Source organism: Colletotrichum karsti (genome assembly GCF_011947395.1).
Source record: "Colletotrichum karsti strain CkLH20 chromosome Unknown Scaffold8, whole genome shotgun sequence".
In the NCBI taxonomy this organism is placed as follows: Eukaryota; Fungi; Ascomycota; class Sordariomycetes; order Glomerellales; family Glomerellaceae; genus Colletotrichum; species Colletotrichum karsti.
The window spans coordinates 1,070,424-1,093,933 of record NW_024065908.1 but is presented as its reverse complement, the minus strand read 5'-3'; the positions used below and the strand labels follow the sequence as shown (position 1 = coordinate 1,093,933).

The window sequence follows — 23,510 nt, the reverse complement described above, 5'->3', positions numbered from 1 at the left end:
TACACCGAAGGGTTTGAGAGCACAGAAAGAAGTCCTGACGACCCTGTTTCAACGCCGGTTCCACCTCTGGCCCCAATACCCCAACGGGCTTCGAGTCTCGTTAAGGCGTTGGTGCTCCGAGATGAGACAAGAGCGCGTCTCGATGCGGTGGTGGACATATCCGTGAAGGACTCGAGCGATTCATCCGGGGAAGGGAATCAAGCTCGTTGTAGCTCTCCCCCAGCGCAATTCCAGGACGACGGCTCCCGAGAAATCTTACCTACTTTGGCTCCGTTTCCATTCGAAGAACGCAGCTATTCCGTATCTTCAGCTACTGGTGCTGACAGTCAGAGGAGGTCCTTAGACTTGTTCTCCTATTTTTCGGAAGACGGGGATTTTCAGCTGCCAGCTGCATCAGGAAACAAATCGACCTTACAAAACCGCCAGCCGAGCTCTGCTGATGTCGCTTCTTGCGGAGCCAATAATTCTGCAGCTAAGGAAGAAATCCTTCACGAACAGGACCAGTTGCACGTCGAGCCTCATGATCTGGGGGCTCAACCGGACGCTGTCTGTACTACAAGCAATCTTGCAATGAAAGCCGACCCAGCTCATGGCACACTGCGGAAATCGCTCAGTGTGCCAGCTACCAACAACGTCTTGTCCCAGAGAGCCTCCTCGCATGGTGGCCTTGCGGCACTACTTCGATCGAGTCTCAGGTATTCTGTTGATCCAGGTTTGTCTGACCTAGCTGCTCTGGTATCCTCTTTTGAGCGCATTGCGAAATCTCCTTTCATGAGGAAGGATAAGGAGACTTTGACTGAATTCGAGGATACCTACGAATATTTGTCTTCTTCATCACCCCAGGAAGAGGGGAATGTTGGAGCTGCTCACCCTGTGGGCGATAAGGGCATCGTTGAACCCGAAGCTAACATCAAGATACGTCCTACAAATTCCTTTTCCAAACGTCATCGACGAAATCGAGCGGTTGCGCGCATCAGCACGACGAACTTTCGATCAACGACGCCTACGTCCGTCAGAAGCGCGAATACTGCCATATTGTGTCCTGAGCCTGTGTCTCCAGCCCATCAGTTGAGGGTCAGAAACAGCATCCCGCAGCTTATGAAAGCATTGCCAGCGCTTCCGGATGATTTGGGGCGTCAGTCTCCGTCCGTTTCGGTGACGTCTGCAGAAGACGTTGAATTTCCAGTCAAGTTCGCGCCTTTCCAGCTCGAAATACTCACAACTCCGCGATCAAGTCCTAGAATTACTAAAAAACAGAAAGAGGAAGACCATGAGTCTTTGAAAGCAAGCATTGAGCTGGATGTTGAACCTGATCGTCCATCAACAGATCGACAGTCCATCGACCCTGCGGTGGATCAAACTCGACAAGCTGCAATCCACGAGTGTCCGACGCGACTTGCAAACTCAGACGTCACATTCGATACAAGTAAGAAGAGTCCAAGCAGGAGGCTTCGAACACAGACGTCACCAGGTGTCTTGGGTGTTGGCGGATGTCTCGAAGGTAGTGCCCACGAGACTTTGGTACGGAACAAAACATCTTCTAGGCACAACATTCTCAAATCCCTGGCGGAAGATTCGTCTGAGGATCTACTCACTCCAGCGCAATGCAGAAATTCTCATGTCAACCGAGCTTACCAGCGAAAGGGAAGGCGATTCCGTCTCGTTACGCTTCCCGATGGGAGAAAATTGCACCCACTTCCTTCTCCTACAGACACAAACTCTAGCTATTCGTACATACACGAGCGCGATATTCCTCTGGCGCATCCGGTGGACGATACCCTACGGCCAAGCAGTTCCATTGAGGGATACGACTTGAGCGACTCACGCAGCTTCAGTTCTGACCTGACTTTTATTCGGCCCAGGATTCTTCGCAAGAAACTATCGCACCTCAAAATACGGATGACCCGATCACGGATGAACCTCAAAGGAAGGAGCATTGGTTCAACGGATTCTGGCGCTACCATCGGGCCGCATGGCCGTACGGCTACAAGCGGGCCTGGCCAGCCCAAGAGAATGGGCAGGAGAGTGAAAGGGTGGTTTCGACGCGCTGTTCACATCGTCATCAAGAGACGATGAAAGGAGCAATGCTTTTCTCTGCGTGTGATCTAAGCGAACCAGCATACTTTTGCCACTCCATCATCGCTACGACCATTGGGTGCGTTCTTCTGATTGGCTTTCAAGAACTTGGGCTTCTTGAAAAGGATTAATGATGAGTGATTGGAGGGGAGCAATGTCCGTAGCTCCATCCTACTTGTGGTTTAAGTATATGATCGTGTGCCCTGAGAGCGCAAATGGTGGAATTAGAGTCTGGGGAGACGCGGATGGCTTACTGAACCAGAACATTCGATACAATATGTACTTCAATTGATGGTATACACGCCGGTATTATGTCTATTTATGGCATCTTCTGCATCGTCCAGGTGAGGCGTTCTTCACCGCGTCTCGCTTTGAGGAGATGCCCAGGAAGAGGCATGATGGCTTGATGTAGCTTGGCCGTAAGGGTCCTCTCCCGCAGCAGCCTCTATCTGATATTGTTGAGCGATGAAATGGTCCATAAAACGACGTTGTCCCAGCATACCTCTTCCGGCTTCTCTTGTTCCCCTTGCATATCACTCGTTCAACCACGCTTTCCATCGTTTGACACCCCTTCCGTCTATCGTTCTGCGACTTCACATCGCGTCCGCTCGCTCATACATTCGTTTAATCAACCCATACAGCGAAGATTTGGAGTGGAGCACATCAAGGCCTCCTCTTCTATCCCATAACCCAGACGTTCCCAGGGGGAAAAGACGGTTCGACGAGCAGCATAATCAGCAAACGAATTACACTCGTTCCATCTCGATTCGGCCTCTGGATGCCTTTCGAGGTTTACGGATCCGAGCACTTTGATTTTCAGACAACTTCCCAGCCATCATTGTCGTCGTCAGTATCATCGACATCGCTACTCTTCCACCTTTTTCGAAAAAAGAGGAAGAGGAAGAAAACCGTACTCGACAATCATCAAAAGAACAACAACAACATAAATAAAACAATAATCGTAATCATCATCGTCATTATTATCACTTCCCAAAAGATGACTTCGTCACCTAAATCCAAGCTCGACGCCCTCAAGAGGATCATCACCTCGTCCTCGTCCTCGCACCCGGACCAGTCACCGCCGCCCACCGACAACAGCCCCACGTCGCCGGCGACGACCACGCGAACGACCAAGTCGTGGCCCGAGCACGACGAGGTCGGCGAGAGCAGCCGCATGGCCGAGGAACGCGGGAGCGACCCCGGCAACAGCAGCCCCGGCCCGAGCCTGAGCCCCAGGAGGAGCCGGTTCCACGAGGACAACGGGGCCGTCGGGGCGGCGGCGGCGAGGAGGGGCAGCGCGTTCACGGACGGGGAGAATACCCTCGTCGGGGGGGAGACGACGAACGAGGGGGTGAAGAGGGGAGCTGATGAGAGTGGGGACGAGAGGGAGAGGGTTGAGAGTTGGAGGGTGAATATCGTGCATACTGCGGAGGGGGAGAAGCAGTGGGAGGAGGAGAGGCGGCGGGAGCTGGAGGCGCGGCGGGAGGAGGAGGAGGAGAAGGAGCCGGGGTTCGTGGAGGACGTGGTGGCGGTCTTGCGGAAGATGGTGCACAAGAGGGATCGCAAGGGGAAGGGGAAGGGGGTTGCCGCGTGCGAGTGTTGTCCGCAGCGGAAGAGGTCGTTTAGGAAGTTCATGGAGACTCCGGAGGCGTGGTGGAAGGCTACGCGGCCGTGATGGGGGGGGGGGGGTTCTTTTTTTTCTTCTTTTTTTTCTCTCTTTTTTTTTGGATGGATGGATACCCAAAAGTTATTGAGGAACTGTTTGGGGATTGACAACAACAGGTTTTGGGCTGCAATCAATTTGGACTTGGCAGTTGTTCTTGGACGCGGAAAAAAGTTTTATTTAATTTGGGAATCGTTTGGGACTTGGTAGTTACTTTGGACTCAGCAATGGATTTGCTGGATGAGAGGCGGCCTTTTCTCTTCCGCTCCTCTATAATAGATAATGTTTAACTTATAACACCCCCGAGATCAGATGCTCGTCTGGGATGGACTTGATTTGAGCTTAGGATTGTTTTCTCCTCCTCGGGAGACGCTTTAGAATACACCTCCGCCTATGATGAAGATCCTCTCCTCCTCGCGCCGCGCCCACTGGATGACCTTGTTAGCGCCCTGGGTGACGACGGCGCGGCTGATGTTGGGGCCGGCGACGCAGTAGAACTCGAAGATGGGGGTGATCCAGGCGAGGGAGGTGGCGTCCTCGGAGACGGAGTGGAGGACGCGCATGTGGGAGTGCTTCGCGTGGACGGCGGCGTGGAGCTGGTGGTAGAGGGTCATGAGGCGGCGGCGGGGGATGAGGGAGGAGAAGACGGGGTCGAGGGCGGACATGCTGAACTGGACGTTGGCGCGGGACTTGTAGAGGAAGTGGGAGATCTGGCCGCCGGGGGCGATGTCGACGGTCTTTGAGCGGCCGGTGCGCGCGGCGGCCTGGATGATGGCGAGGTGGCCCGACTGGGCGAGGGAGGCGGCGACGTTGTCGCGCATCTGTTTGAGCTCGAAGAAGGACTCCTTGTCCGGGCTGATGAGGATGATGGCGAGCTCCTCGTCCTTGTTGGCGGCGGGGTCCTGGGTGGTGGTGGCCTGGTCGCCGTCGACGCCGTCGAAGAAGCTGACGTACATGTAGAGGTAGCCGCGGTTGTTGAAGGCGGGGAGGCAGAGGGGCACCCAGTTCTCGCCGCCGCCGGACTTGATGCCGTCGGACTCGAAGAGCATGTTGAAGATGAGCTGGAGGTCGCTGGGGTGGAGGGAGTGGCGGCGGGGGCGGATGACGCTGACGAGCTTGCCGCCGGCGACGATGAGGCCGTAGAGCAGCTTTTCTGTGCGCTGTTTGAGGAACGCGTTGTTAATGGCATGTCTTTGGGATTTGCGGAGTTTGAGGCACTCTAGGGCGCCGAGCAGTGCGGAGGGCGAGCCTTTTGTGAAGTTGTCGGCGAGTGATGAGATGAGCGGCTCCGTGCCCTCCAGGGGTTTCCGCAGGTCGGTCGACGGACGGTGAACGAAGATGTTCTTGAGGGTTGGAAGGGTGAGAGTAGAGAGAATTTGCATATATAAAGCTTCAAGTTGCGCTCTGAGCTGAGAGTCGCTCTCTCCCAGACGGCTGATGGCAACAAAGTACAGCGGCCCCTGAGTCGCAATGACGAACCGCGTGTGGCCAGCCGTGAAGCCGGATAAGGGGTTCTTAGCCCCTTCGTAGAAGGATATGATGGTTTGAATGACGCCCATGGACGAGTTGATGAGGCCCAGATCTCCGTGGCGACTGTAGATGGGTTTCCCTGCGGACGATAGGATCATGTAATGTTTCAACTTGGACTTCCAAATCGTCACCCGGTCTTCGTCTTGGAAGGCCTCATCGGCCTCATCGGGAAGCTCGTCGAACTCGTTCTCGAAGCCGGCCAGGTTTCGCGTGGTATCGTCCATCCGCAAACTCTCGAACGGCGGCACCGTGGCGGACTGCGACCTGAGCAGGTTCCACGCAGGGCTCCGCTTGCTGAACTCCCCCACGAGCAGACTTGCGATGTCGCCGGGCGGGCGCAGCGTGGGCGCGAAGCTGGCTATGCTCATCGAGTCTTCCCCTTCGTTCACCGTGCGGGTCGGTGTCACCTGGCCGCTCCCTCTCCGGGAGGACGAGACACCAGAGGCCGAGGGCCGCCTCGTGCCTGGGGTCGAGAAAGTACCGCGCGAGCCATCGGGGAAGGAGAGGGTTTGGATGTCGAGGGGCGTGACGGCGGTGGTGGCGGCGGCCATGGCCATTCTCGCGTCTATCGAGTTGTTCGAGTCGAGGGAAGGGCGCGGAGGGAGAGGGGGAGGCTGTTCCTCGGGGCTGTTGTCGTTATCCTCGCCCATGATCGCGGTCGTGGCGCGGGCGAGGGCATTTCAGCTGTGTTGCGGTGTGGTATGGTTCAGTGACGCGTCGACGCGCAGGAGATAATCTCGGTGATACGTTCTGAGGTAGGTCAACGAAAGAAATTCATGATGCCGTAACGGTCGTCAGAGTCGTGATAGGGTTTGGCACTGTGGTTGAAGAGGTGTTGAACCCAAGAAGGCCCGAAGTCTGATGATGCCTCGGAGAGGGGCCGAGTTGAGGTGATGTGTTAGTGTGGTCCGACAGCCCTGATTAGTGGGAAAGTGCCGCTGAGGACGAACGACTCAGGCCCACCCCCTCACCACACTGCAGAGGTTAAGCTGGTGTGCTCCGCGGGGGGGGCCTATCACTGCATGGGAATCGCCAAATCCCATGCAGACACCTTACTCAAACACGTAGTTGAATCACCGGATGACCCTTAGCTGCAGGACGTATCTGATTGGAGATGAGGCTTGGGAATTCAGAGGAACACGTGCTCTCACGCGTCAGAAATGTCATGGAAATCGATTAGGCCCAAGAACGTGCATGCGACCAAGACTCTGGGTCGCTCAAGTTAATTGGATTGGGCACAGGAATAAGAGCTATGCTAGGGATGACGATCACCAACAAGGGAGCTTCGCGAAATTGGCCTTTGGACAGAGTTAGGATATGATGTGAGAACACAGCTCCTAATTTTCCGTCGGTTTTTTATTTTACGATTAATGTTTCCGACGAAAAAAGAAGAGATGCAAAGGCATATGAGACGAAACTGTCTAAAATCATGGGTACTAAAGAAGCGATGTCTGATGACGTTGTTATCTCGACAATCGATAGTGAGGATTGCGCCAGCCTCGCCCGGCGGGAACGGCACCTAATTTAGTTCGTCCAATGGGAAGCTTGGGAGCTCACAGGGGGGTACCCCACTGTACACCTGGCCTGGAAGGAGACATGGTAGCCTCTCGGGCGCAGCTCAGCACTTGAACCCTTGGAAATATGTCGTGATGAGAGGAGGGAACATCACAAACTCACAGGCTACGAAGCGATGAGCCCTCGATCTCTCCAAACCAGACCGAACGGAACAACCTGATGTTCCCCCATACGAACCGAACCATCGAATACCGCGATCATGGCTCTTGAGCCGGGCTCTGGCCGACGCTCTGTCTCTCCGGAGAGCTCTGGCCGCGATTCTCCCCTGCCGCGTCAATGGAGGAATCAACTTGGTGCTGGTGAGCATTTCCGATTCAGATGCAACAGTGCATGCCCTAATACTCTCGTCAGAGGAGGCGCCTTCAAGAGACAAGCAATACCGCAAGTACGCATCGGGCGTCGAAAGAGCCCTGACTCTGTTTGAGACTGCCCTGCAGGAGTGGGCAGACTACATCTCGTTCCTGAACCGCTTGCTGAAGGTGAGGACTGGCTCTCCAACATACTCTGAAATACGCAAACGCTGACGTTGTGAAAAGGCGCTGCAAGCTAGACAGCCGTCCATCACCACGATCCCTGCGAAATCGACCGTTGCGAAGCGCCTGTCGCAATGCCTCAATCCATCCCTGCCATCCGGCGTACACCAGAAGGCCCTCGAAGTCTATAACTTCATTTTCTCCACGATCGGACAAGATGGATTATCCAAAGACCTACCACTCTACCTCCCCGGACTAGCTTCGACTCTGTCCTTCGCCTCCCTCTCTGTCAGGACTCCCTTCCTCGACATCTTGGAAACCCACTTCCTCAAACTCGACCCTCGATCCCTACGACCAGCAATGAAGTCCATCGTCCTAGCTCTTCTGCCGGGCCTGGAAGACGAAACTAGTGAGGATTTCGACAGGACTTTGCGTCTGATGGAGAGCTTCAAGAAATCAATACGGCCACCAGGAAGTGAAGATTTGGACGGCCCGCATTCCACCGGCGACGACTTCTTTTGGCAATGCTTTTTCCTGGCTTCCATCACGGGTGCGACCCGCAGGTCCGGCGCGTTGGCGTATCTCGTCCGAAATCTGCCCAAGCTGGGCGAGCCAGCCGCTCAAGGAAAGCCAGCCAAGAATGGTGTATCCGAGGACGAGCACTCCACCCAGCTAGCCCAGATGGTCACCTCCCCTGAACCTGGACTGCTCTTGCGTTCTTTTGCTGCTGGTCTGACTGACGAGCAATTGCTCATTCAGCGGGGATTTCTGGATCTTCTCGTCACGCATCTTCCCCTGAATTCCAAAGTTCTCCAGAATAGCGTCAAACCAGGCGACTTGGAGCTTCTACTGCGTGCTGCAGCAGGTGTTGTCATTCGAAGGGACATGAGTCTCAACCGTAGATTGTGGGTATGGTTCCTTGGACCCGAACCAGCACCGACAGAGAGCGAAAGCGGCATGGAGTCGCCATCGTCTCCCGATCCGCACCATTCGTATTTCACATCCAAGACGAGCTATTTCGAGGATCACGGTCTTCGTCCCTTAACAAAAGCTCTCTTGAGCATGATCCATGTGGATCGGGATTCAAGTCCTGCAGAGAGGGCGAGACCTTACAGGATATGTCTGTCATTGATGGACCGGTGGGAGATCGGTGGGCTGGTCGTTCCAGAATTATTCCTACCCATCGTCAACAGCGTCCGTCAATATCGAGACCAGTCGCCTAGCAAAGCCGACTTCAATGAAGTTTTTCGAAGCGCGAGTGTGTTCTTCGACGGCGTCGAAAGTGGCCTGATCTACGGCGAGATTGTCAGTTTACTCGCTCAAGCCATTGGCCCTGGGACTTTGGCGGATAAAGAGCGACTGGACAAACTCGATCTGGTCAACTTCATCCTGTCAAATTTCAACGTTCGCGAAGAAGAGATGATTACCATCCATGCTCCGCTTACTGCGTTGTCTGTTCTCTCCATGCTGGAGGACACCAGAGACAGACAGAAAGGCAGCACTGCTTCGTCCACAAGGACTTCTCGTAAAATCACAGAAGAAGCGCTGAACGTCTCACTCACTCTGTTGGACCTTGTACCAGACCGCGCCTTCCCCTCGGCCGAAGCGAATTCCAAGAGGACTGTAGAAGCCGGCGTCTTGGCCTCCTTGACGGCCGTTGAAGTCTTGAAAAAGATCAAGTCATTTTACGTTGACGAACAAGGTAACCTTGACGCCAACATCCCTTTTTCGCCTGTCGAAGTTGGAGAACTTCTTCTCCGAAAATCTGGCCAGCTAGTCTGCGACGGCCTCAAGAACACAGAATCGGACTTGAATCTGGGCGCCAAGGGAAGGATACTCACGGCTCTACTATTGAAGGCGCCATCGTCGTACGACCTCGATGGGTCATATCTTCTTCAATGCCTCCATGAGCGCCTTCAGACTTCGGACAAACTGTCATTTACTTCTTTCAACTCGATTCTACATCTATCCGCCCACCTCTACTCTGCGGAACGTATAGAGTTGCCCGACCTATCCGAGCTTGTCACTCCCTTGGTCAAACATGCTTGGGAATTTCTGTCCGCCTCAGAGCCCAAGTATCACGTTGAAACGGTTAGGTCCTTGTGGCAACTCCAGACAGCTCTCACAATCCAGAACCGAGACATCGAGGCTGCCCTAGCGAGCCTGATAATTGAAAATGATGTGAAGGGGTCTTTTGCATCTCGTCCAGCTGACGCTGGTCGTCGTTTTGGCGTACTGTGGTCCCACTCATTACAAGATTCACCCGCAGAAAGACGGGGATCGAAGACACCCATGATTGAGAAGCCGCCGCAAATCCGTCTGGCAGGCTCAGAGAATTACGATGTCATGTTGACACGGCCGCTGTTTTTGATGTTGGATGCGCTCCTTGATGAACGAACGCAGCTTTTCATGACAGTCAAGGGATGGCTGAACACATTGGTCAACACTGAAAAGTAAGTTTCTGAATGCGTACTCTGCCTTTTGGATACTGACCAGAATTAGATTGTTCTTGGTATTCGTAAGGAAGTTCGCATCTCTGCCATTTCTAAGAGCAGCCCATGACATCGCCTCGGCTGCTGCATCAACCACGTCAACGACATTCACAGCTGACGATGATTTGGACCTTTGTCTCTACTATTTGAGGACACTGTCAAATGTCTTCCGCTGGGCGCCAGATGTGATCTGGGGTGTGTTGGCATCGACGTCGTTGACAGTTGACTCAGAACACCCTGAAATCGCGCAAATGAGTATGTCAAGTCATCTGATCCGTGGGGATACCCGCTGACCTGTTCTAGTTGGCCATGAGGGCGAGGTATCAATGCAAGAAGTGTTCATCCATGTTTGTCTGCGATGCATCGCTGGAAACAACGAACCGGAAGAGCACCTCCGAATCCGATCCACGCAGCTCCATCGGTACGCCCTCACCGTCATGCACCAAATCCTCCTGAACCCATATGCCGAGCCGCTTGGAAGTCTTCACCTGGAAAACGTTCTCATCGAGCGGTTGCTACAATCTCTTAACGGAACAGACCCCTACGTCCAAGTCCTCCTCTTAGATGTTGTCTTCGATGCGCTAAAACTTCGGGACATCATCATTGCGGACGTGCCTGCATCTCCGATTTCTGAAAAGAGGAAAGTAAGCCTGGAGCCTTCCAAAAACATCAGGGTATCTACACAATCAGAATCTAAGCCGACGGCCCCGCCTCCCAACCTGCTCAAGTGCCTTCAGGCTGGTCTCAGCTCTCCAAGCAGCCGGAGTGTGCTTGATAGCTGGGTCAGCTTCCTGACAGAATGCCTGCCATTCTACTCGGATATCATCTTCCAAGTTGTCATCCCTCTTGTTGAGACATTGTGTCGGCAAATCTCCAACACCTTCCAAGACTTGCAATATATCTTCAGAGAAAATGGTGGCTCGAAACAAGACGAGTGGAATGCCCCCGAATCAACACTTATATCCCTACTCAACGCGATTGAACATGTGCTGGCCCGGGCACACGAGCGCCTTTTGGTCGAGGAAGCCAGAACACAAGTGGTCAAGGGGCCAGATCAACAACCGGGATTCTTTGGAAACATGGTGTCTGGTGTTTTCAATTCTGATACCCAGCAAACGCGAAGCGCCACTGCGAACGACAGGCTTACGGTCCACCTTGCGTTCCAGGACGCAGTACGCATCTGCTTCACGATTTGGTCTTGGGGACAAGGGAATGATGCGAACGCGCAGGATAATACTTCGATTGCCTCTCTCAACTACACCTCCCTTCGAATGAGGAATCGGGCGAGGCGACTGCTTGAACATCTCTTCGCAGCCGAAACTCTGGAATGCCTCGAAACAGTCATCGACATCTGGCGGAGCTCCATCAATATCACAACACCAGTACCCCAGTCGGAGGTGTTCAACTTGTTGCCAGCGCTCGACGGTTCCCGACCGAAGCACACGATTCCAGCCATATTCAATGCCATCTATAGCAGGACAAATCCTGGCGCCTTGGATGCGTCTCGCAAGTCAACTCTTACAACGTCGCTACAAGACGTTGATCTGGTCACCTTCTTGGTTGAGTATGCCCGAACGCTCGAAGACGATGCCATGGACGAAATCTGGCTTGACTGTATGGCGTTCTTGCGTGACCTGTTGACAAACCCGTTCCCGCACCGACAAACACTACCGAGCCTCTTAGAGTTTGCAGCGATTCTCGGTGAGAAGGTGGACAATACCAACTTTGGGGAACAACGAAAGATGAGACGGGAGCTCGGAGTAAGTAATGCGCTCATTATTGAAAACGCTTCTAACAAATCACAGGACCTCTTTCTTCGGCTTCTGACCGCAATCTTCACTACCAAGCCCATGACATTCGCTGACGCCGCGCCGTCCTACGAGAAGTCAGAAAAGAACCGTGATGGTGTCCGTCGAACCACAACGATTTCACTGGTTAGCGTCCTTGATAGAGCCGAGGACGTGGTGGCTATTCTCGCTTCAATCGTTCCCAACCTGCCAAAGATTTTGGTGGAGACAGATCGCGTCTTGTCCGCGGCAAGCACCATCTCGACAAATGTTATTGGACCAGCATTCAGGGCAAAGGCGTTCCCTGAAACTGTATCCAAGAACACACTCGACCTTCTGCAGGAGCTATCTCGGCTACCAAATAACCAGAAGACTTGGAAGAAAGATGTCGGCGATGCTTTCAATGATGCTAGGTTCTTCAGCTCAAGCATCGATCTCGTGCGCAGCGATTGGCTGCCGCTGTTGAGGCAATGGACCATCAGTGACAAAGAGCGCATGCCTGAGCTTTTGAGCCGCATGAGCCCTCCCACGACGGCGGGCATCGTTTTCGGCGTTGGTGCTACTTCTGCCCGTCTGGAAGCGGACCGCAAGACACAGCTCAATCTACGTCGCACGGCCACTCTCGTGCTCGCCTCCAACGAAGACGCCTACGTGACGGAGCTTCCTCTCATCTTGGATAAGGTGGTTGAACTTCTCGGTGCCACAGCAACATCTTCTCCATCATCAACAACACGGGCGGAGATTTACATGCTCGTTCGTGCGCTAGTCCTCAAGACAAGTGCGGTCCACTTGGCGATGATCTGGCCTGTTATCAATGCCGAACTTCACGCGGCCATCGCATCTGTTGTTGCGGCTGACCACAGCACCGCGTCGGACACGTACAACAACCTGTCCATCTTGCAAGCCTGCAAGCTACTCGACTTGCTTGTGTGTGTCGCTCCCGACGACTTCCAACTGCACGAGTGGCTTTTCGTCACAGATACCATCGACGCGGTATACCGATCCACGAACTACCAGCCTGTGGCCCTCGTGGACGAACTCTCGGAGGAGCTCGGCTCGATGGGTATCAGCTCATCACTACAGACTACCCCGGCGGCGCACCTTGCGGCAAGCAGCTCCCACCGACGGCCGCTCCTGGGACCTGGTGGTATCAACGACGAGGTCAGCATAGACAGGAAAGACGAGCTTGTCGGCAAGATCATGCGCCCCTTCTTCGGCCAGCTCAGCATCTTCGCCTTCGAGTCGACGTACGCGATGGCGCCGTTGGACAGGGAATTCTGCGTTCAGGGGTTGTTGAAGGATTTGTTTGACGAGCGTAGCGTGGTCAGGGCGTTGTAAAAGTAGGTTTGGCATGTCATTATTATTATTATCTCATGAAAGAGCCGTAGCCGGAACGAATCCATTTTCTCTTCACGTTGATTCTGTCGGACCCAGTGTGCCCGGCATGAACGCCACCATCGCCTTGCTCGCGCCCTCCATGCAATATTGTACCACCTCGATCCTCTCCCCTTCGGGAGCCAACTTGGCAATCTGTCTGAGGTCGCTCGTCCGCGGCAGGAAGAGCGCGTGGTCCATCGGCAGGCACGCCTCGTGCAGCTGCCGCAGGTTATACGGCTCCATCTTGCTCAGGTCGAAAACCTGCGCGTCGCGATACCCCGGCCCGCCCCACGGCGGCGACGCGAAGATGACGGTCTCGTCGAGCGGGACGCGCAGCTCCTCGGCCAGCTCGTGGGGCGCGTTCTTGACCTTGTCGAGGTACTCGAAGCAGTCGCCGTGGACCCAGGTGACGTACTCTCCGACCTCGTAGAGCTCGGCGTTGTGCTGGGCGCAGGCGAGGGTGGCGGCGTCGCGCTCGACGGAGACGACGCGGTCCCAGCGGCCCGAGGCGGCGAAGGCGATGGTGTTGCCGCCGGCGCCGCCGAAGATGTCGATCAGGAAGCGCTTCGCCGGGTCCGTGTAGGACATGTCGGTGGCCACCTGGTTCGCGACGGGCTCCGGGGTCACGCCGTACCAGGCCGCGTCGGTCAGGTGGACGCCGTGGTCGTACCAGGAGAAGATGGAGCGGCGTTGGGAGAAGTATCTGGAGGGGAAGTCAGTATAAGTGCGGCGGGAGAGGATTGATGGGGAAGGGGGAGGGGATGCGTACTTTTGGAGGTCCCATGGCACCTCGGCCTTGGACTCGTAGTGATGGCACTCATCCGTTAGGGGGAGTCTGGGAGCTGCTTTCATTTTGGAGGTGATGCATTAAGCGCTGGTTTACCAGACTAAGTGTCGACAGAAGAAATAATTCTTGAAAAAAAAAAAGAGACCTGCAGAATCAAGTCTCGGCTACTGAGGCCAAATCACATATTGGGTTTCTGGGATGATGGGACTTCGAGGCCAATGTCGAAAATGAGATGAACGAGGCTGGCAAAGCTCATTTGATGCTCCACTATTATGCGCCCCATTAAAGCGGGAAGAGCTTGGACCCCCTGCAAGGCTGACGATTGGCTCAGGTACCCTTTGGATGACAGCTTGCTCCAAGGGAACACAAGACGAAGGAGCCTCACACATCCAACCTGCGACCTTCACGCACGATACGAACCACGAAAGTCTACGAAACAGCACGGCGATTCAATAAAGATAGGAAAGATCTCAGCGAGTTTGCTGAGCGCGACACCATGTTCAATGCGCTAAACCGCTTCATGTCCCGCCTAGACGGGCAGCAACCCACGCAACAGAACAACCGCGAGGGCTCCTTCGGATTCCAGGTCCTCAGGAACACGAACCTGGAGCTCAACGTGGAACCCTGGTTCGACTTCATCATCGGTATTAATGGCCGACCCATCGTACGTTCGGTCCCAACTCCACACCCAAAACCTCCCTTTACAGACCAAGCACTAACACGAAAACCCCCAAACAGGACAACCCCGACCCGAGCCTCTTCGCCCAGGAAGTCCGCAACTGCGCCGGCGGCTCCGTCCTCCTCGGCCTCTGGAGCGCAAAGGGCCAGCGCACCCGCGAACTCCACGCCCCCGTGCCCCGCGACACCGCCTCCCTCGGCCTCTCGCTGCAGTTCACCCCGCTCGCCGTCGCCGCCAACATCTGGCACGTCCTCGACGTTGCCGCCAACTCCCCCGCCGACGCCGCGGGCCTGCTCCCCTACGGCGACTACATCCTCGGCAGCCCCGAGGGCGCGCTGCACGGCGAGGGCGGCCTGAGCGAGCTCGTCGAGGACCACATCGGCAGGCCGCTACGGCTCTACGTGTACAACAATGAGTACGACGTCACGCGCGAGGTCACGATCCAGCCGAGCCGCGAGTGGGGCGGCGAGGGCGCGCTGGGGTGCGTGCTGGGCTACGGCGCCCTGCACCGGCTGCCGCCCCCGCTGAACGAGCCCGTCTCGGCGCCCGGGGAGATGATGTTTGACGGGGAGAAGGGTGGTCCCGCCGGATCGTACGAGTTCCCCGCGGCGGACGCGCCGTTTGTGCCCGCTGCCGACATTGGAGGAGGAGCTGGCTCGCCGCTGCCCCCGACGGGCGGCGACTTCTTGGTTCCCGCGCAGATGGTGGACGCGGGTGGTGCGCCGCCGCCGCCGCCCGCTGGTACGGCTACGACGCGGAAGAAGAAGGAGAGGCATCACCACGGCGGCGCCCAGCTGGACGATTACTTCAAGGAGCAGGAGAAGAAGAGCAAGGAGCTGGACGGGGGGTCTAGCGGGGGAAGGGGCACGCCGGTCGCGCCGCCTCCGAAGACGGGGGGACCGCCGCCGCCGCCTCGGGCCGGGACGACGTCGCCGCCGAAAGAGACGGCCGAGGAGGGCGGCGAGTGAGTTGAGGAAGGACTCAGGGGGGTGTTTATAGACTAGACTTTCTGATTTGCCATGATGATTCCCAGAATTGCATTTCTTTTTTGCTCTTTGAGGTCTACAATGCCGTGATGCAACGCCTGCTTTCTGTAATGTACAGCTTTGGTTTGTTCGTTTGTGCATGCCCATCCTCATGCCTTGGCGAGGCTTTGACGGCCTGCCTTGTTCTCTCTATCGTCCACACGCTCCTCTCCGCTTGTCCAACCCCTATTTTGTGGTATTTGTGGTATAACCCAGTTGCATGGGGGCCTTAGTTTATGAAGTTGACGCAGAAGAAGTGGAGGATCAAGCTGCACGCGACATAGTCGGCAAATGCTCTAGAGATCATGTTAGTGCGTACTCTGGAAGATGTATAGGGGCTAGGTGGCCATACCGCTCGGGTGATACGGAGGGGAAGTCGGCCTTGTTGGCTTCGGTGGTCTGGATTCGGAGAGATGCTGGGAGGTATGTTAGGCATTGGCTCTTTGCGATGGAAGCGGTTTGACGTACCAGTAAGGACGAATTGTCCAACAGTAGCGGAGAAGCCGGAGAGGAAAGCGTTGAATGGCTATTTGTATTTGTGTTAGCAAAGCCAATCTCACGAGCCAATCTCACGAGCCAATCCCGCACGAAGCTTCCAAGGAACCCCCAAAGCGACAATTAGGCCAATGCCTCCTCCTGAATGTCCACTCTAGGTCCAGAGATACGCAGAAAAAGAGAAAAGGTCCAACATACGTAGTTGCCGGCGAGGATGCAGTAGAGGAACTGCAGCGCGCCGACGGCGACGAGGAAGACCATGAAGACGTCGATGAGCTTGGTGCGCTGCGGGGTGCTGTTGACGTAGTGGTTGTAGATGTTGGCCAGGACCCGGTCCCAGTTCTGGGCGCCGCCCGCGATCTTGCCGACGGGGACGGCCTTGGGCTGCGAGGTCATGGTGCCCGGGATCGCGGCGGCGGCGGTCGGGCCAGCGGGCGACAAGGGGGGAGCAGGCGGTGCTTCGGCGGCGGCGGCGGCGGCGTTGGCCTTTTGGGCGTTCTTCTTGGGCGCCATTTTTTTGGTATTCGTTCCTTCGTTTGTAGGAGATCGTGTGGGAGGGTTCGTGGGAGGGTGATTTTGTCGTGGTGGTTCGGATTGGGGGGTGGAACTTTTTTTGGTCGAGCGTTACGACGACGGCGCTGGCGATGCGATTGGAATTGGCACTGGGAGCTTGGAGCTAGGTGTTGGAGGACACGACAGCTTGAAGCCACGTTATCAGGTGATTGTGGCTGGTGAGCTCGAATTCTTGCAAGGGGTCAAGCCACGAATCCGGGGTAGCATGTGGTCCCTGGATTGGAGGACGTGCTCTGATTAGTCAGGTTCGAGCACGATGTATGAGATCATCCCTCCCGGCTTGTCCCCTTTTGGTGGGTGGGAGACCGAAAGCTTGGACTCCCGAGGCACCGAGCCATGTCGGAAGTTTCCCCCATCTTCTGTACCGCGAACCTGCATTTCGATATATAACCAATTGCGTTTCTACCATTACTTCAAATCTTTGCTAAATCACATACGATATCAGATAACATGGTGCGGCAGCGTTCTACAGGAATCGAAGCAGAAGAAGCATTGAGGCGCTGACAATGCGCAGGCATCATCTCAGGACCTCCAGATCCCCTCCTACGCCCTCGCCGTCTTGACGGCCGGCGGCGGCATCGCCGGGTACGCCAGGACGCGCTCCGTCCCGTCCATCGTCGCCGGATGCGCAGTCGGTCTCCTCTGTACGATTATCTCCATCCCTCTCGTCGTCTCGACAATTCGCCCTTCCCAATTGAACATCCAGACTGACCGCAACAGACGGCCTCGGCGGCTACCGCATCCAGAACAACGAGCCCTACGGCGTCGAGCTGAGCCTCCTCGCCTCCGCGGTCCTCGGCGGCTCCGCCATCCCCCGCGCCATCCGCCTCCGCAAGCCCGTCCCTATTCTTCTCAGCGTGCTGTCCGTGTTCGGTCTGTTTACGTTCGGCAAGGAGTTCAGTCGCAGTCTTTGAGGGGAGGACCGATGGTTGGAATAGAATGTTCGCACGCGAGATCGGGACGCGGCGGAGTAGTTGTAGAACCACAGAAGAAAAATAATGTTTCCTTCCAGTTCCTGTCCGGACGTGCCGGGTCCTGATATCGTATTGTACAATGTTCCCTTACAAGAACTTTTGATCCCCGGCCCCCAATATCTCTTCGGTACACCAATGTATCCGTTCGTCCGCCGAATCCGAATTAAGCTGTGATTTTTTCGTCGTCGTATCATACAATCGCGCCTCCTCGCCACCCCATCGTCGATGCCGTCTCGGGAAGCCGTCGTCGTCCGCTCGCTCGTTTCGCAAAGCCCTCAGTCAAGACCGAGAGACTTGTTCAGCTCCTTTATCCTGTTCTCGCGCTCCTCCCTCTTGGCCCTCGCCGCCGCGCGGTTGGCCTCGGTCCGCCTCGCGCGCGCGCCCTTGAGGCACTCGGTGAGCTTCACCTTGGCGTCGTTGCAGCCGCCCATGGACTTGTGCAGGAACCCCTTGGCGTGGCACTCCTCGAGGGCGACCATGACCTCCTCGCACTCTGTCCGTCACATGTTAGCGGAGCCCGCTGCGGTCTGTCTGTCTTCCTTGTCTCGGCGAGGTGGCGTGGGGTTGAGTGGGATAGGTCACTGACCGAAGTTGTCCTTGGTGTGGAGATGGGGATGCATGGCGGGCAGATGTCTTTTTAGAAATAGAAACGAAGTGAAAATACAAAGTGCAGAGAGACGGATTTCGTTCGGGCGTTCGTGTTGTTCTGCCAGAGGCTCAGAGAAAAAGATTCCGGCGATTCAATGCAGAAGACGAAATGGACGGCGAGGGATTGGATGAGACCACCGACAGTGGGGAGCGTGCTCTGCGCCCGGGCTTTGGTTAATGGGTTCAGCAGGGGTGAGGGCGCGGGCAAAAAAGACGCTCGGACCACTGCCTTCTAGAACTTCCATCGCAGTTTGGGTCGGTCACTGGTCCCCAGTCAGGCTCTCACTCAATCTCATATCTCATTGCCCTGGTCTGTTTGCTTTCATCTCACGACAACCTCAGCACCCTCACTCGATACACACACATCGACCGTCTCACGAATCGGTTTGGAAGTCAAGATGTCGGCGCCAGCGGCGAGCCAGCGTAAGCAGCAAGGTGAGTTGGACCCCCCCTCCCCTTCGGCAAACAGACCAAAAGAAAAACCCCGCCAAATTCAATGCTAACCTATTTCCAGATCTGCAAAACCAATATGGCATTTATAAGAACACGCTGCAGCAAATTGCGCAGAAAATCGGCGACGTAGAGCAGGAAGCCGAGGAGCACAAGTGCGTTGTTTTTCTCACGTTCTCTCAAAAGTTTCCTCCCCGTCTCATCGCCTGACGGGGTTATGACGGTGTTCTCTTCGACGGGTTTCGCGGGGCAGAGCGCCGAACCACGCCACCCAGGGGCATGAACTCTCTTGGAAGCCTGCTCCCGGTTTCGACTCACCGCTCTTCAAGAACTCCCACGAGGATACACTTTGCGTCTTCACACCGCTCATTTTTCTCGATAAAACCCGGAAAGATATGACTGACTTATGACTGAGAGCAGGCTCGTGCTGGAGACGTTGCAGCCCTTGTCCGCAGACCGCAAGTGCTTTCGTTTGATCAACGGGGTGCTGATGGAGCAGACGGTCAAGGACGTCATGCCGGCGCTGACGACGAACTCGGAGGGTCTGAAGAAGGTTCTGGAGGATCTGGTGAAGCAGTACAAGACCAAGCAGGACGAGCTGGAGAAGTGGAAGGTTTGTGAACCGGAGCCCACAGGATAACGTCATTGAGGGGCGACTGCTAACACGTTGGGATTTACAGAAGAAGAACAATGTCCAGGTTGTTCAGAACTAAAGGGTAAAGTCTCATCGTTTGAAGGGCTTTGGTGGATCGATGTGGCTCGGGACCATATCTCGTATGTCTGATGACCGCCGCCCAGCCGCCGGAAGGAGACTGGGCCCGGGGCTTCTCGGGCCGGAGACTATGTCTCTATTGTCGTATCCGGGCTACGGATAATGACACGTCTCTGCATGCCACGGGAATCATGAGACGTCAGGTTTCTTGAAGTCCATGCAGAGGAAGAAAAGCGAGGCTGCATCACACGCACTCAGCAGCAGCGAGGTTGCGGTGCAAGTATGATGATACTCAAAAGAAGTCATCGCGATGGAGGCCGTGTTGATGGTGTAGTGGTAGTGATGCGTTGTACAGCGCTCTAGGCACGCATACGCAACAAATACAGCCCGGCGGCAAGAGCGTTTCAGTGCCCAACGAAATCGTCACCTCAAAGTCGTCAGACGAACACACCACACACTTAAAGGTGATGGCACCAGTGTGGTTGGTATGGCTGGCTGACAATGATCCGATTGACGAGGCGTGCTGACTGGCTGCTGGCAATGCGGCCTGGGAGGACGGGGGTGTGCTGACAACTCCTGGAACGGCAATTTGTCCAGCGCTGTTTAGCCTGCACGGCAAGATGCTCGCGTCCGCCAGCCACGTGAGACCGGACTCTCTGCTCGCGAATAGATGCTATGATTATACCACCGGGGGAGTGGGGAAGCGACGGACCGGGCCACCCGGCCGACCGAGCCTTTGCCCTCCGATACGTAAGATGCTTGGTCACCGGCAAAGCGGAGGCATCCGATTCGCGTCTGCCGAGGATGAAACGTGATATCTGCGACGATCGACTGACATTGCCCTAGGTTCCCTTAGATGTGATATCGTGCGTTTTCTGGAAGCCGCGGCTGAGTCCTCTTGACTGGTGCCCAACATGCAGCATGCGACATCTGGAATGGAGCAAAGTGTGGGAGGCATCCCGTGGACTGTTTCCACCCCGCCGACTCCCCCGATGCCGTTGACGAGACGTGTCCAGCACACAGAATGAGGTTCGCGCTGGTGAGCGAATTGATGCATTATGCGATGCCTAATTTGGCCCAAGTCGCGGGACAGCCGAATAGAGGCTGGCTGTCATCCGGCAGGCAAGATCATGTCTGCATGTCGCGCAGCATGGTCTTTGATATGGAATGGAGATCACACCTAGCGAGATGTTCCGAGAAGCAATGGGAACTGTTCCATCCTCTCGCATCTCATGACGATGATGTCGGGTGTTCGCTGCTTGACGCCGTTTGAGGATAGGCAGGGCGAGGCACACCGGTGCCTCTCGGCGAACTGGTAGACGACTAGGGTTTGTGAAGATGTGGCTCTGAGTTGTCAATGTCTCCAGGATGAGAGAAGCGCAGCCAGCTCATGCAACCATTACGGTCGACAGTGACAGGATCGAATTCACCCGCCGCAGCTACGAGAGAAGCCCGGCCACTGTACCCCTCTCGCAGGAAAGATGTTGGAGGGGTGGGAACTGCATCATCCGGGCCAGGGTAGTGGAAAACGAAAGAAGAAGTCGGCGCATCGGATATGGTGGTCTTTTTGGATGTAGAAAGTCGACGCAAAATACCGTAAAAGTCGTCCAATCCAAGCCCAACCCAACAATAGGGCTATTGGCTCCCGACTGAACAAAAGAGCCCAACCGGACTTACAGCACTGGCTGAAGTTGGGGTGAGCGGGTTGTCTGTTCATTACTGCATGCAGGGTCAGACGTAAGGCGGTGGGCCGCCGATAGGTGACCGGCGCTTCCTCACGGGCATTGGAAGAATTTCTCCGTGTCCTCGTTGGCACAAACAGCCATAATAAAGGCTTGTGACGTACCTGGCGGATTTTGAACGAATCAAGAAGACGAACAGCCGTCAAGACTTTTTTTCATTGGCCCAGGAAGCTCGAAGCTGGTGTCACGCAGCCTTGTGCCCAAGCTCCCAAGCTCCCGTCCTAAGCTCTAGTCGTAGACTGGGGGCGGGAAGTCATTGCTTCGAGCAGTCACGGAGTGACAACGGCGGCCACCAACCAAGGTGCATGTTTCGGCCTAAACGGTCATCCATCGTCACCCGGGGCGCTCCTTAGGCTGCTGTCAGCCTTCTCGTGCCTGACCGAGACGGTTAGGTCGGGGGCGCGGACTCGATCAAGACAGCTGACAGGCTAAACGGCTTGTTTACTCCAGACGGCCATTGTCAAATCAATCTGCGCCGTCGCCCTCCTTGTTGATCCTGTGACGGACGACCCAATCTGTTAGAAGATCAAACCGCCGACGAGCAACGACAACGGGCTTGCTTCTCTTTGCGACGAAGCCCGCATCGCTTCGCTGCGTTGATGACGCCCGTCGCGGGTGACGGCTAAGCACATCGCGATGACTGCCACTGCGTGGTTTCCTCTGTCAGCAAGCACGCAGGAAACAGTACCGTACCTTGCCGTCCCGGTCTCGTCCGTTGTACCACCTCGCATGTCCTTCTTGGCGTCCGCCAGCCGGTGTAAGGCAAGGCAGTTGTGTTTGCTACCCTCCTCCGAGCTTAGTGTCTTCGTGTGGCCTACACCGCTTATATGCCGGAGCATGGGCAAGGACAGAAGAAGTCCGTGTTGATACAGCTTGAACGGCATGGAATGACACATTAAACTTTGGTGGATGGGAACGTCGGGAGGATCGTAGTCGTTGATCTTATGGTGGAGACTTCGAGTCTCCGTAGCGTGTCGTCAAACTGCTAATTGTTGATGGTTTTTCTTTGCTTGATCTGTTCCAGGATGAAAATATGTCGTCAGACCCCCGAACTGACGGCCGAAGGACATCCGAGCGAGCGAGAATGGAGAATGCGAAAGCAGTCGCAAGTCTCGCAGCGCATCTCAGCCGCGTCTGTTAGGAAGGAGGATCGGATGATGGGGGGTTGGAGGTACCGCGCTAATCCCAGGGTGTGCCCCTCGCGCTGACAGGTACTTTGAATTTTGATGGTCACGCCGGCAATTTCCAGGTATCGCCCACGTTGTGGATCAAATGGGTGATGGGCTTCGCGACTTTGAGGGACTTGGACCTTGTTATTGTGTTTAATGCGCTGGTCTTGTTGACCGCACCTTTCTTGCCCACTTCCTTCCACTTCTCCCTTCTGCACCAACCCCACGTTCTTGCAGCCATCAACACGTACAGGTGCATCCGCCAGAACCAGGCGCATCGTTAGGCTCTATTGCGACCTCGATCGAACAACTCAGACACCCCGAATCTTGTAAGGAACAATACCATCAGACCCTGTCGAACGGCACTTGAGCTGGGCCCCCCTCTTCATCTTGCCCCGTCCATACGCCAGAAACGCGCCGTTGGCCTCTCTGCTTGCCCTCTCCCACCAGTCGCCGTCGCAGTTCTGGTCCCGTCGTTGTCTGTCCCTTTCGGGTCAAGCGAAGCTTTCTCTGACGCGCTTTTGCAGCTGTTACCTCTCGAATCCGCTACAACGGCCTTCCCGTGCGATACTTCGGTGTGTAACCACGGGTCGATTCTTGCGCGCCCAAAGCTCCGCTCAAGTCACGACGACCGTACGCATCCATACTGATACTGGTACCAGCCCGGCTGCCCACGCGCCTCTTCGACGCAGCACTCCGCACCTCCGCCTACCGGCAACAAAGTACCTCCTTCGCCTCAAGCTCACTGATTCGACCTGATCTCACCCCCCGTTTGCGACTCGCGAACCCGTGCCTTCTACTCTCGAACCCAACAGCTCAACCCGCGCGCGCGCCGAGTTTCGAGCACCAACCCGGAGGAGCGCGTATACCCACAGCTGCAGCAGGGCGATCACGAAGCATCAACGCTACCCTCATCAGGACTCGATAGGACGGCCACTCCTGTGGGACCCGCAGACGCAGCCACCCTTCCCGCTTTTTTCCCAGTCTCTGTTCCCAAGTCTGCCCAGACAAGGCAGCAGACAGGCCAACCCCAGGACAGTCCGTCATAGCCTGAAGTCAAGACAGGGCCTGCCAGGGGATCGCGAGTAAAAATAATCCATCCCAAGGACAAGCCGAGGGGTCCAGGGCAGGATTGACGCACGCTTCTGCAGCTAAGCCGCGATACTTGCAAGCCCTACGGACCTGCAACGTGTCAGGGAACACATCATTCCAAGCCCGTGTGTGCGTGCTGCAAGAACCCAAGCAAATTACAAGAAGCCAGCAGCCGCTGCAGGTAGCCAAAT

General features: G+C 55.7%; 9 protein-coding genes across 9 annotated transcripts; 5 read left to right on the top strand and 4 right to left on the bottom strand.

Moving 5' to 3' along the window:
• Positions 1–3,073: 3,073 nt before the first annotated feature.
• CkaCkLH20_03450 (uncharacterized protein) lies at positions 3,074–3,751 on the top strand (the record flags this gene model as incomplete). Its single annotated transcript, XM_038886169.1, has 1 exon — positions 3,074–3,751. One exon carries the CDS (start codon positions 3,074–3,076, stop codon positions 3,749–3,751), a length of 678 nt encoding a protein of 225 aa, XP_038748678.1.
• A 362-nt stretch (positions 3,752–4,113) lies between these two features.
• CkaCkLH20_03449 (vacuolar fusion protein mon1) lies at positions 4,114–5,919 on the bottom strand (the record flags this gene model as incomplete). The annotated part of the gene is made up of 1 exon (XM_038886168.1): positions 4,114–5,919. The coding sequence occupies one exon, from the start codon at positions 5,917–5,919 to the stop codon at positions 4,114–4,116; it is 1,806 nt and encodes a 601-aa protein (XP_038748677.1).
• Positions 5,920–7,043: 1,124 nt separating this feature from the next.
• Positions 7,044–12,934, top strand: CkaCkLH20_03448 (uncharacterized protein; the record flags this gene model as incomplete). The annotated part of the gene is made up of 6 exons (XM_038886167.1): positions 7,044–7,143; positions 7,196–7,323; positions 7,381–9,770; positions 9,820–10,064; positions 10,113–11,569; positions 11,615–12,934. The coding sequence occupies 6 exons, from the start codon at positions 7,044–7,046 to the stop codon at positions 12,932–12,934; spliced, it is 5,640 nt and encodes a 1,879-aa protein (XP_038748676.1).
• A 72-nt stretch (positions 12,935–13,006) lies between these two features.
• CkaCkLH20_03447 (RNA methylase family) lies at positions 13,007–13,825 on the bottom strand (the record flags this gene model as incomplete). The annotated part of the gene is made up of 2 exons (XM_038886166.1): positions 13,007–13,676; positions 13,743–13,825. 2 exons carry the CDS (start codon positions 13,823–13,825, stop codon positions 13,007–13,009), a joined length of 753 nt encoding a protein of 250 aa, XP_038748675.1.
• A 329-nt stretch (positions 13,826–14,154) lies between these two features.
• On the top strand, positions 14,155–15,407 carry CkaCkLH20_03446 (uncharacterized protein; the record flags this gene model as incomplete). Its single annotated transcript, XM_038886165.1, has 2 exons — positions 14,155–14,424; positions 14,499–15,407. 2 exons carry the CDS (start codon positions 14,155–14,157, stop codon positions 15,405–15,407), a joined length of 1,179 nt encoding a protein of 392 aa, XP_038748674.1.
• A 286-nt stretch (positions 15,408–15,693) lies between these two features.
• Positions 15,694–16,472, bottom strand: CkaCkLH20_03445 (DAD family protein; the record flags this gene model as incomplete). Its single annotated transcript, XM_038886164.1, has 4 exons — positions 15,694–15,760; positions 15,817–15,880; positions 15,933–15,990; positions 16,158–16,472. 4 exons carry the CDS (start codon positions 16,470–16,472, stop codon positions 15,694–15,696), a joined length of 504 nt encoding a protein of 167 aa, XP_038748673.1.
• A 316-nt stretch (positions 16,473–16,788) lies between these two features.
• Positions 16,789–17,446, top strand: CkaCkLH20_03444 (upf0136 domain protein; the record flags this gene model as incomplete). The annotated part of the gene is made up of 3 exons (XM_038886163.1): positions 16,789–16,893; positions 17,047–17,176; positions 17,253–17,446. The coding sequence occupies 3 exons, from the start codon at positions 16,789–16,791 to the stop codon at positions 17,444–17,446; spliced, it is 429 nt and encodes a 142-aa protein (XP_038748672.1).
• A 335-nt stretch (positions 17,447–17,781) lies between these two features.
• CkaCkLH20_03443 (uncharacterized protein) lies at positions 17,782–18,126 on the bottom strand (the record flags this gene model as incomplete). Its single annotated transcript, XM_038886162.1, has 2 exons — positions 17,782–17,999; positions 18,093–18,126. The coding sequence occupies 2 exons, from the start codon at positions 18,124–18,126 to the stop codon at positions 17,782–17,784; spliced, it is 252 nt and encodes an 83-aa protein (XP_038748671.1).
• A 426-nt stretch (positions 18,127–18,552) lies between these two features.
• On the top strand, positions 18,553–19,317 carry CkaCkLH20_03442 (prefoldin subunit; the record flags this gene model as incomplete). Its single annotated transcript, XM_038886161.1, has 4 exons — positions 18,553–18,589; positions 18,669–18,759; positions 19,025–19,217; positions 19,285–19,317. The coding sequence occupies 4 exons, from the start codon at positions 18,553–18,555 to the stop codon at positions 19,315–19,317; spliced, it is 354 nt and encodes a 117-aa protein (XP_038748670.1).
• Between the last annotated feature and the right edge of the window lie 4,193 nt (positions 19,318–23,510).